The following is a 12,252-nucleotide window of genomic DNA, read 5'->3' as shown; positions in this document are numbered from 1 at the left end:
AAGTCCCCTCAAAATACAAAAGATTACTTTTTTTTAATATATTTTTTGGTAAGAAATAATACAAAAGAATAAACTAGAGAAAATTGAAAGCAATATTTTAAAGTTAAGTAGTAAAAAAAAAAAGTGAAGGCAATATAATATATATGTAGTACTCATACTAGCTTATAAATAAAAACACTTTGTATTTCTCATGAATGAATAACTAAAAATGGTATCATGTAATGATCCTGAAATCTCCCATACGAAAAAATGTATGGTGTTTTTTTTATAAATAATGAAAATAAAAAATAACTCGTACAATACGTATTAGATATTACAGTACTTATGTAGTTAACAATTTCGTGATCGGAGTTATTGAAAAAGATAGAGTTGCATCAAATGACATGTAAACAATGTATCAGATCAGAAATTATTGTACTGTACGGTCTGTACCTAATATGTAGTCAATTCAGTTTAACACTCGTTTTTTTTTTTAAAGAGCCTAAAATATTTATTGATCATGTATTTGAGTATTTGACCAATAAAACACACACATAAATAAAAATCCTTTAATTATGTAAACAAACCAATTAAACAAATGAAAAAGGCTTCAATTGCCATAAACAATAAATAATATTAATTAAAATACATATAAATTATAGCCTAAGGGACAAATCAAGGCCTGACTTCTCTGGCTTCACTTGATCTAATTTACCACCATCAATACGAAGCTCTCCTTTTTTAGAATTATCACTCTCAATGATCACATTTTCGCCTACGCCACGTAGGACTTGAGCCGAACCTCCTTCAACAAGAGTAGGCAAAGATTTCGAAAGATTATTCAAGTTATTGAATGGAGAGTAATTGTTCTTTACATTATTATTCGACATACTCAAATTATCATATGATGATATTTGAGAATTTCCTAACAATGATGTTTTAGGCTGGTTTGTGCTACCATACCCGTGTCTATAGCCTTGATACATCGGCATACGATAACCCAAACCCGGCTTATGAATCATGGAATTCGTTTTGACTACACCAAGAGGTGACCTTTTGCAATATCCACCGTATGATATGTTATTGTACATACCAAAATAAGGTTGGTACAAGTTATTTGTACTCGAATAAGGTGAGAACCCCGTGGCTTGTCTCATCTTATCGCGAGCCCTCTCTTGTTTATGAGCATTTTGATGGCCGCCTAGAGCTTGGGAGGTAGAGAACCTCCCAGGACAATACTTGCACGTAAAATCTCTAATACGAGCCTTGTTACGTTTTTGATGATCGGATGATAATTCCTTGGCCACGTCACCATTAGCATGTTTGGTTGGTACCATGTCTTGGCTAAAGCTCGAAAGCTTAAGATCAAGCATGGTGTTTTTGGAGCTAGAATTATACGACGGAGACTCTAGAGAACTCGACGATGACTTTACATCCATGGCTACAAGGGTGTTTATTTTCTTGAATGAGATTAAAGTTTAAGAGAGTACTAAGATTAATTAGATGAAGGGCTTTTATAGAGATAGCAAAGAGTGTTATTAATTCAAAGATCCTTCATATATGGTAAGACAACTTGTGCCAACTTTGTGAATCTCTTATCATTAATATTGCCAAAGTAAAATCTCTTTGACTTGCTATCTGCTTAATTAATTACATAATATATTATCTCAATTTTAACTCTTAAGATATTAACGTTACTTTGTGGCTTTGAGCTTCCATATTAGGTTGGAAATTAAGGTTGTGTGATCAAGTATAATTAATTAAAATGGAAATTTGAATGATAAAATATGATTTAGTTAACAAAAATAAAAATTCCATTCGTGTTAGTAGGATAAAATAATCAGAGATTATTTTGTTATTACAATGTACGTAGAAACTAGAAAACGTGTCAAAATATCATCATAATTATGACAAGGATAGTTGACATCAAATTTTCTTAAAAAATCAAGTTAATTACGTACATAATATGGAGTAATAAATATAATAATCTCTTTGATATGGTAATAACAAGCTAAGTTAAACTTCCGTTTGAAATCTCAGTTCTAAAATATCATTTTTAGCCACAATATATGATTTCATTGCCAACCGTTATTGTTGCTAAAGTATCGTTATTGATTATATTTATCTCTTTCAAAATTATTGTTGATTCATATTGTGTGTAAGAAATCTTTGTTGCATCAAATTTCATAAGGAATCAAGTTATTTAAAGAATGAATTTGCTTAACAATAATAAATCATATGTGCAGTTACGAAATTGATTGATCAAAAGGTTTTGTGTGAGACCGGACTCACGTGAGACCGGGCTCAATAACAAAAGTCCAATAAAAAGGCGCGGGCTAACGAAACCCGATCGCGAGGCCCGCAACACCAAAAACATGATAGTGGACTCACGTGAGTCCGTCTCACCCAAAACTTTACCTTGATCTTTATACCACAGGATATGATGTTTGATGCAAAATTTCTAACACGATTATCAAGCGGGATTTTAACCTACTCAAATACGGAGCAATCATATTGTTATTTCTTTCTATTTTTATCAAATCTAGTTTGAGGTTGCATTCCAATATTTCAATATTATTAACTTTATGTTAAACACCTATTTTTATTACTTTTTGTATCTCATATTATATATATTGCGAAATAATGATGATTGTTTAATAATTATAACGAGTGTGAATCTTAATGTATCATATATAGTCAAATATATCTACTTTAATTTAATAAATACAGAGTAGCTGGTAACTAATAGATACAGCTGGTTTGACCGATTGATTTTGTTATTGGCTGGTTTGACTAGTTTAGTCGATTGTAAATAGTTGATTATGTAGAAGTATTTGATAAATAGTTATTAATTTTTATCTGTTTCAGTGTATCATATAATGACCAAAAAGTAGTCAAATATGAAGATTCAATGAGCTAATAATCTTAAAGCTCATATTTAGCAAATTAAACTCGAATTAGCTTTTATAAATAAAAATGCATGGTCAACCCTCTAATAGGCTCTTACTGAAAAGCTCTCTAAAATATCTTTACCGAACACAGCCAGGCCAATAACTTAATTAGTTGTTAAATAGTGTAAAAGTGTTTTATATGGAGTGCTTTATATTATATATATTAGCTTAATCGATGCCATCATCCAATAACTAACCAAAAGAAAGGATAAGTTGTAATGTATTGAAAGGTTTAAATAATGATTTCACATATTCAGTCTATTTTTGTTCCATAATCAAGTGTCTACTGCTAAAGTAGTATACTAGTACGTAGGTCAAAACCAATAATTTAGAGGTGAAACGATATTTGTCCAATAAATCTGTATTAATTCCACAATTCACAGTCTACAAGCTATTGGTAAAGCTCCACATTGGCTAGAATATAATGAGTTATTACAAGTCTCCATTGATTAGGGTGCTCCAATACATCGCTGCAGAAGCTATTATGGTGATTGGTGAATCGATAATATAGATGGGTGGTATGATTGGAATAATTATAAATTTTGTCCTAACCCAGGACCATAGGGTGATAGGGAATGAATAAAATTACTCGCACTTCTTTTTTAGACCACTTTGTTTTGTTATTGGTACGTCTAATAAAAATAACAAATATATACTTAAAATCTTAAATGAACATAACTACTAACAAAGGTAGGCCAATTGTGTGAAACTATTCCAAAGTATATAAATATTTTCAAATATTACTCATACTTTATAGCTATTTATTTTCGTAATTCCAGGTCAATGGGCTTAGGACAATTCTAAATGTTTGGGCTAAGTCCATTGTCCTAAGCCCATTGACCTGGAATTACGAAAATACCCCTCCATTATCCAGCCCATCATTAGTCAGCACCAAGTACGGATTTACCCCTAATCAATCCAACTAAGTACAACTTCTGCCACCAGAAAGTACATCTATAAATAGCTCTCCAATCATTAGCAAAGGTAACTTTTTCCTAATTCTCTAATTCTCTCTCTTCTTTCTCTGTCTACTTTCTCTCTCTAAAGTACGATTGCTGACTTAAGCATCGGAGGGGCTTTCCCGGGTCACACCCCCGGGGCAGTTAACCTTCTCTCTTTTGCAGGCCTAGCTCTCGGACAGCAAGGCATAACGGAGGGAAATTCGGACATTACTAGGACTTTGCCTTAAGACATCTTGACATTATTACCGTAACTCCGAGGAATACTCTAAGACTCCCAGGAGCAACTCTGTTTTCCAGAAACAGGTGGCGCCGTCTGTGGGGATAAGTAACAAAAAGTCATGGTGAACACTAGGCGTCCCCGCAGTACATATCAAGATGCTATTAGATAATCTCCGATTCTCTTGTCTAGGCATGCTCATATAGTCGAGGAGATGCCCCATGCTCGCAGCGACCCCGTTGAGGAGGTGAATAGCCCTCAGGTGGTCACCCGCCGAGACTTGGATCAGTTGGCAGCCCACATCAACAAAAACCTTGAGGAAAGCCTAGGGGCACTTATCAACCCGGGCGGGGGGCAAAGTAGGATGGGGAACGCTCCACAGCTTAACCCTCAGCCTCACGTATCCCAGCTCCATCAAGCCTCCTCCTGGCCTAAGCGAAAAGAGTCAAGCATTCCCCCTCGGCTTGCCAGGATATCCCCTCGGCCTGCCTGGCTTACCCCTTGGCCTGCCAGGATACCCCCTCAGCGTGCCTGGCTACCCCCTCGGCCTGTCAGGATACCCCCTCGGCCTGCCTGGCTACCCCCTCGGCCTGCTAGGATACCCCTTGGCCTGCCAGGATACCCCCTCAACCTGCCAGGCTACCCTCTCGTCCTGCCAGGATACCCCCTCGGCCTGCCAGGATACCCCCTCGGCCTGCTTGACTACCCCCTCGGCCTGCCAGGATACCCTCTCGGCCTGCCAGGATACCCCCTCGGCCTGCCAGGATACCCCCTCGGCATGCTTGACTACCCCCTCGGCCTGCCAGCGTACCCCATCGGCATGCTTAGCCAAAGGCTATGCCTCTATCAACCGCCTCGGCATACCTAGCCGAGGGCAATGCCTCCATCAACCCCTTGACATGCCTAGCCGAGGATTATGCCTATATCAACACCTCAACATGCCTAGCTGAGAGCTATGCTTCTATCTTCTCCTTAATTGGCAAGCTTCTATCATATTCTCATCATGCCTAGACGAGGACCATGCTTCTATCAACCCCCTCGACATGCCTAGCTAGGGGCTATGCTTTTGTCAACCGTCTCGGCATGCCTAGCCGAGAGCTAAGCGTCTACCATCTCCTCGGCATGCCTAGCCGAGAGCTATGCTTCTATCTTCTCCTTAATTGGCAAGCTTCTATCATATTCTCATCATGCCTAGACGAGGACCATGCTTCTATCAACCCCCTCGACATGCCTAGCTAGGGGCTATGCTTTTGTCAACCGTCTCGGCATGCCTAGCCGAGAGCTAAGCGTCTACCATCTCCTCGGCATGCCTAGCCGAGAGCTATGCTTCTATCTTCTCCTTTGCAAGCTTCTATCATATTCTCATCATGCCTAGCCGAGGACCATGCTTCTATCAACCGCCTCGGCATGCCTAGCCGAGGGCTATGCATTTATCATCTTAACCATGCTTCTATCATCTCCTCGGCATGCCTAGCCGGGGGTCATTCTTCTATCAACCGCCTAAGCAAGCCTAGCCGAGAGCTGTGCCTCTATCAACCGCCTCGGCATGCCTAGTCGAGGGCTATGCCTTTATCATCTCGACCATGCTTATATCATCTCCTCGGCATGCCTAGCCTGGGGTTATGCTTCTATCAACCGCCTCGGTATGCCTACCCTAGGGCTATGCTTTTATCATTTCCTCGGCACGCCTAGCCGAGGGATATGCTTCTATTATCTCCTCGGCATGCCTAGGCGAGGGATATGCTTATACCAATCCCTTGACATGCCTAGCTAAGGGCCATACTAAGATGAAAGCACCCCTCTTCAACATGAACTTTACAAGATCAAGGAGGTCATTCACTCGAGGGTCTTCCACTCACAAGTTCTAAATTGCATGGTCCTAAGCTATCCTTCCCCATCTATCATGAATAGCTACAAGGTGGAGTCTGCAACCGATATGCTTGGAATGCGGACTTAAGACGTTGTTGTATCTGAGCAACTTCTCAAATGACAATGATGCCCTAGGGGCAATAAGAACTTATACTAGAAGTTATTTCTTTTAATAGTGCATCATTTTCATTTTTCGGGATGGTTATCTACATAGCTGCCTAAAGCTTTAAAATCTTGGGAATTCATTATCTTCTCAAAAAGCACCGGTCCTTCTTTCGTACAAGACACCCTGGGTTGCTAACTAACGTTATCAATAACAAGTTTGTTCCAATGTTTGGGGCAAGATGCTAGCCTATACTCAATGTTTGAGATAGTGTCCCGGCGAATCGTTAAAATAACAAAAGGCTCGTTTAGCCCTCGGCCTATCCCAAAAGTTGGGATAGCGTACCCCTCATATATTTATAACTTGAGGCTCGTTTAGCCCTCGGCCTATCCTAAAAGTTGGGATAGCCTACCTCTCATACATATATAACAAGGGGCTCGTTTAGCCCTCAACTTATCTCAAGATTTGGGATAACGTACTTCTCCTCAGCCTATCCCAAAAGTTGGGATGAACTACCTCTCATACATCTATAACAAGGGTCTCGTTTTGCCCCTAGCCTATCTCAAGATTTGGGATAACATACTTCTCCTCAGCCTATCCCAAAAGTTGGGATGAACTACTTCTCATACATCTATAACAAGGGTCTCGTTTAGCCCCCAACCTATCCCTATGATTGGAATAGCATACCTCTCATCTATTTTATTTAGGAGGCTTACTTCGGCCGAAAGATCTCTTCAATACAAGTCAAGCGCACCCCGGGGACTAGCCTCTACAACATCAACAAAATTTAAAAGTTAGAGATAATCATCAAGCTTCAATTAGGAGAAAAATAATTTTCTTGGGTTTGTGACAAACTCAAAACAAGGCATACCCCAGGCTCTCAGCGTCGCTATCTAAGGCTTAGCTCCCGGCTTATCTATATCACCCCTCAACCTTGGGTAATTTTTAGCAAAGATAATGCATGCCGAACTCTTGGCTAATAGACCCAGCTCGAGCAAGCTCTTGGTACTTGAAGCCAGGCCCTCGGCCTAGAGGAGGCCTCAACATGACAAGTCAAGCCCATCAGCATCTCTCAGCATAGAGTATTCTCTTTACTCCTTCCGCTTGGCCTATTAAATCACCTTCTCAGCTTGGCCTATTAAATCACCTTCTCAGCTTGGCCTATTCTATCATTCTCTCAACATGGCCTCCCTCCGCTTGGCCTATTCAATCACTCTCTCAACTTGGCCTCCCTCCGCTCGGCCTATTCAGTCACTCTCTCAGCCTCCCTCCGCCCGGGGTATAAAGCTTCTTGGTTTATTTCTCAAGATACCTCGGCTTGGGGTATAAAGCTTCTTGGTTTATTTCTCAAGATACCTCGGCTTGGGGTATAAAACACTTGGTTTATTTCTCAAAGTACCTCCGCCTGGGGGTATAAGTCACTTGGTTTATTTTTTTTTTTCAAGTACCTCTGATTAGAGTTATAAAGCTTCTTGGGTTATTCTCAAAGTGCCTCGGCCCGGGGTATAAAGCTCTCAGATTTATTTCTCAAAGTACTCCCGCCTGGGGGTATAAGTCAATTGGTTATTTCTCAAAGTAACTTCGCCCGGGGGTATAAGTCACTTGATTTTATTTCTCAAACTACCTTAACACCCCGGATAGCATGTCCTTTTCTCACTCTTATTCAATACTCCCTCACCCCGGGGTATGGCTCCCTCACCCCGGGGTATAGCTCCAACACCCCGGAGAGCATGCCCTCTTCTACCTCTCACTCAATGCTCCTTCACCCCGGGGTATAGCTCCCTCACCCCGGGGTATAGCTCCAACACCCCGGAGAGCATGCCCTCTTCTACCTCTCACTCAGTACTCCTTCACCCCGGGGTATAGCTCCCTCACCCCGGGGGTTAGCTCCCTCACCCCGGAGAGCATGCCCTCTTCTCATTCTCACTCAATGCTCCCTCACCCCGGGGTATGACTCCCTCACCCCGGGGTATGGCTCCCTCACCCCGGGGTAGCATACCTCACTCTTCCTCTCATTTACTCCTCCCTCACCCTGGGGTAATGCTCACTCACTCCTCCCTCACCCCGGGGTAAAACTCTATCTCTCTCGCTCCACCCTCACCTCGGGGTAAAAATTCAAGTTTTTCACCATCTCACTCCTCGGCGTTCAAGTAAAACCCGGGGTAAGACTCATATATTTCTTACTTCTCTCGCGCCTCACCTGGGCTACCCGCACTCATACCCCCTCAGCACCTAGCTGTCTCTCGGGGTCCTCGCGCATCCATCCTTCCGGACACACTCGACCCTCTCGGCTCTCTGCCAAGCCGCACCTGCTCACCACTACTCTCTCGCATCTCACTCCCTCGGCTGCACCATGTATCCCTCGGTATCCTCGCGCAGCCACCCCTTCAGCAGGGTCGCGTACCCCCTCGGCATGCTCGCGACCCTCTCAACCTGCTCTAAATCCCGCGGCATCGCTCCTCACCCGGCCTCACTCTTCACTCCTTCTCTCCAGCATATCAGGCAGACACCCAAGCATTCAGCTTATCCTAAGCCTCGAAAACACAATTACCCCGAATTCTCTCGATCCTACCCCTCTGGATCTCACACGCACTCTCTCAGCTTATCTCTAACCTCACTCACAGAGTTCACCCCCAAGTATAACTAGCTATACCCCTGAGAACCCGAAATTTAAACACATAAAAATGCATTCACACCCAGATTTCAGCTTGTACACCCTCAGAAAAGTCGAAAATTTTCACATTAAAACCCTTAATTTCGGCCGAGCATAGCCGTTCTACCCCGGGGCTCAATCAAATCAAGGAATTCAAATTCTCATATATACTTACCCCCAGCATCAGTTCACGAAATTCAGAAACTCAAAAAAATTATCAAAGTCAAACCCAAATTCCAATATTCCCAGGCAAATGCAAGTATAGTGGGAGTTCATATGTTCCAAGCTAAGGAGATGGCAACTCCTCAAAACCCTGGTTCAGTTGGGCCTAAAGTAATACTTGAGCCCAGAATATCACCATTGAAGGATTAAAGCTTAATTACAAGCTTAATCAGCATTAAAACATCATCAGCTTATCTCAAAAAGCCCTAAGGGTAGGGGAGATGGAGATAAGACATGCCTTCAGCAAAATACATGGAGCTGAGAAAAATTCTAAAAAGGGATAAATCATCAGTTGTGCCTAAGCCCTTATCAGGCTTAGCCCCCCAAACTGCTCAATCATCTGAGTTAAAGTACCCTTAAAGCATTGCTTGGGGCTGGTTTTCACCCTTGCAAGTCGCTTGGAGCTCGTTTTAGCACCTTGGGATTCTCTCCGGTATATCAGACAGTCTCTCTTATTTTTATTCCGCATGATATCTGAACGTCATGTGATCTCGTTCCCACATCACGCGTGGGGCTAAATGTTTGGGCTAAGTCCATTGTCCTAAGCCCATTGACCTGGAATTACGAAAATACCCCTCCATTATCCAGCCCATCATTAGTCAGCACCAAGTACGGATTTACCCCTAATCAATCCAACTAAGTACAACTTCTGCCACCAGAAAGTACATCTATAAATAGCTCTCCAATCATTAGCAAAGGTAACTTTTTCCTAATTCTCTAATTCTCTCTCTTCTTTCTCTGTCTACTTTCTCTCTCTAAAGTACGATTGCTGACTTAAGCATCGGAGGGGCTTTCCCGGGTCACACCCCCGGGGCAGTTAACCTTCTCTCTTTTGCAGGCCTAGCTCTCGGACAGCAAGGCATAACGGAGGGAAATTCGGACATTACTAGGACTTTGCCTTAAGACATCTTGACATTATTACCGTAACTCCGAGGAATACTCTAAGACTCCCAGGAGCAACTCTGTTTTCCAGAAACACTATTGATCGTATAAATCACTTTTGTATACTGTATATGTTTTGATATCGACATATATAATTTATTTTTTGCTTTAAACTAAACACCACATTCTGATAAGATAATGGGATAGAATAAGAGATCGAGAATGCTAAGATTTATTAGTTGAAAACTAGCTAATTCCATAGTATTTGTATTGACCATTCATTTTGTATTGATCTATTGCAAGTACATATAATAATGCATGCAATATGCTTGCATTTGTTTATGTAATGAAGTCACTATAACTACCCTCATATTATTATTACTTTTATCAATTTAAGTAGACAAACTTGTCAGCATACAATGTTAACTATGTACGACAGTACGAGTATAAATTTATTTTTTAACTTATAAAAATGATAAAAGTGAATAATTTGAAAATGTACATCAAAATTAGTCAAACAACCACTTACATACATATAAGAAAAATATAAAATTTGCTTTAATTATTGAATAAAATTTGCTTTAATTCACAAAATTAATACAAGTAACATTTTCTACTCCGTATAAATTAATTTGTACATATTTACATGGTAAAAGGAGTGAAATCGGAAAAGAACAGAGGAGTTTTTTGTTGTTTTTTTGGCGGGAAAATAGAAGGGTATAGAATCGCCAACGTGGCAACGTGGCTAATTTCTATAAATACCCCCAATAACCGTCACCAGAATCTACGCTCACACAACTTTCTCATTTTTACAATCTTCCACTCTCTCTCTCTCCTCCATTTTCAAGCTCTCAACAATGGCGTCTCAGCCACACCTTGCCATCATTTTCATGGTGATTTTCACCTCACTTTCAGTCCTTCCCGCCGCCATTGATGCTCAGTCATCAACCTCAACCTTCACATTCTCTTCATCTTCAACCTCACCTTCACCTTCCTCGACCGCCGCCTCTTCTCCGCCGCCATTTTCGTACTCCTCCTCCGAAGCTCTGCGTTCGCCTGAGTTTCTCTCTCCTCTCTACTCCATCACCAAAATCCTCAGCGAACTCGGCTTCACCGACTTTGCAATGGCGTCGCACTCGCTCTCTCTGTCCTCCGCCTCGCACTCGCCGTGGCTCGGCCCTGTCACCGTCTTCGCTCCGGCGGATGCTTCGCTGCGAACTTGCACTTCCTGCTCGCTCACTCTCCTTCTCCAGGAACACACTGTTCCTGGAATCTATCCTCTGGATTACCTTAATCAGCTCATTTTCGGCACGAAAATCGAGTCGATTCTCCCCGGTCGCTGCTTAACCGTCACCTCCGCCGCAAATTCCACCAAAATCTTCATCGGCGGCGCCGAAATCACTCATCCAAACCTCTTCATCAGCGACCACGTCATCATCCATGGCCTCCAAGGCTTCATCTCTCACCTCTCACCCTACTCCTGCTCAATGGACAGGATGACGTCACTCTCTCTCCGTCATCTCTCACCTTCCGTCGCCTTAACTCGGATGATGCTCGTCGACGCCGGAATCCGCCTCCGATTAAGCGGCTACAGCTTCCTCGCTCTCGCGATGCGTGTCAAGTACGCCGAGCTCGTCACTCTCCAAAACATGACGATCTTCGCCGTCGACGACTCCTCCATCTTCCAAGGAGGTCACTCCTACGTTCACGGCGTTAGGTTCCACATAATCCCTAACCAAATGCTGAAACTCGCCGATCTCGAGTCTCTGCCGCCGTCAACGGTGCTTCCGACGCTCGAATCCGGCGAAACCCTCACCATCACCACCCCAGGCGGCGGCGGAACTTCGTCTCCGGTGAGAATCAACTACGTCAAAATCAAGTATCCAGACCTCATCTACAACTACAAGCTTGTTGTACACGGTATTGGTTCTCCATTCCCTCATCTCCGTCAATCAATCCCTGTTTCTACTGGACGGTCAGGATTTTATCCGATTACTGCTGGTGAGTATGGATCTGATGTAAGCGGGTCTAGCTTTGGTAATGTACGCCCTACTTCTTCTCAGACTTCTGCTCCTTCTCCTGCTTTGATTATGAACAATCCAGTGGTGGTTAATCAGATGGATGATATTCATCAAGGTCTTTGATCATCTTTTTAGTCATGCTAATAATTGACCTGATTTTGCAATATTCTATTGATGTCGTTTTAATAGTATTAGTTGCGTCGTTTTGTTTCGATTACTATTTCCTCAATTTGTGTGTTTAGTTTGTGATGAGTGTAAGCAGCATGTACTCGGTTTGTAGATGAACAGAATACTCAATACTAGTGAAGTTTCGTTTTTGAATTGGAATAATTGTTAACTCTGTTTTTATTTTATTTTTTTTTACTGTCATTTGAATTACTGATTTAAGCTTTC

At 42.0% G+C, this 12,252-nt stretch overlaps 1 protein-coding gene across 1 annotated transcript; it reads left to right on the top strand.

Moving 5' to 3' along the window:
* Positions 1–10,695: 10,695 nt before the first annotated feature.
* LOC145609740 (fasciclin-like arabinogalactan protein 21) lies at positions 10,696–11,982 on the top strand. Its single transcript, XM_081665203.1, has one exon. The coding sequence runs from the start codon at positions 10,696–10,698 to the stop codon at positions 11,980–11,982; it is 1,287 nt and encodes a 428-aa protein (XP_081521329.1).
* The last annotated feature ends 270 nt before the right edge of the window (positions 11,983–12,252 follow it).

The sequence above is a fragment of the Chenopodium album genome, chromosome 23 (genome assembly GCF_948465745.1).
Source record: "Chenopodium album chromosome 23, dcCheAlbu1.1, whole genome shotgun sequence".
NCBI lineage: Eukaryota > Viridiplantae > Streptophyta > Magnoliopsida > Caryophyllales > Amaranthaceae > Chenopodium > Chenopodium album.
This window is presented reverse-complemented; position numbering and strand designations above follow the sequence as displayed.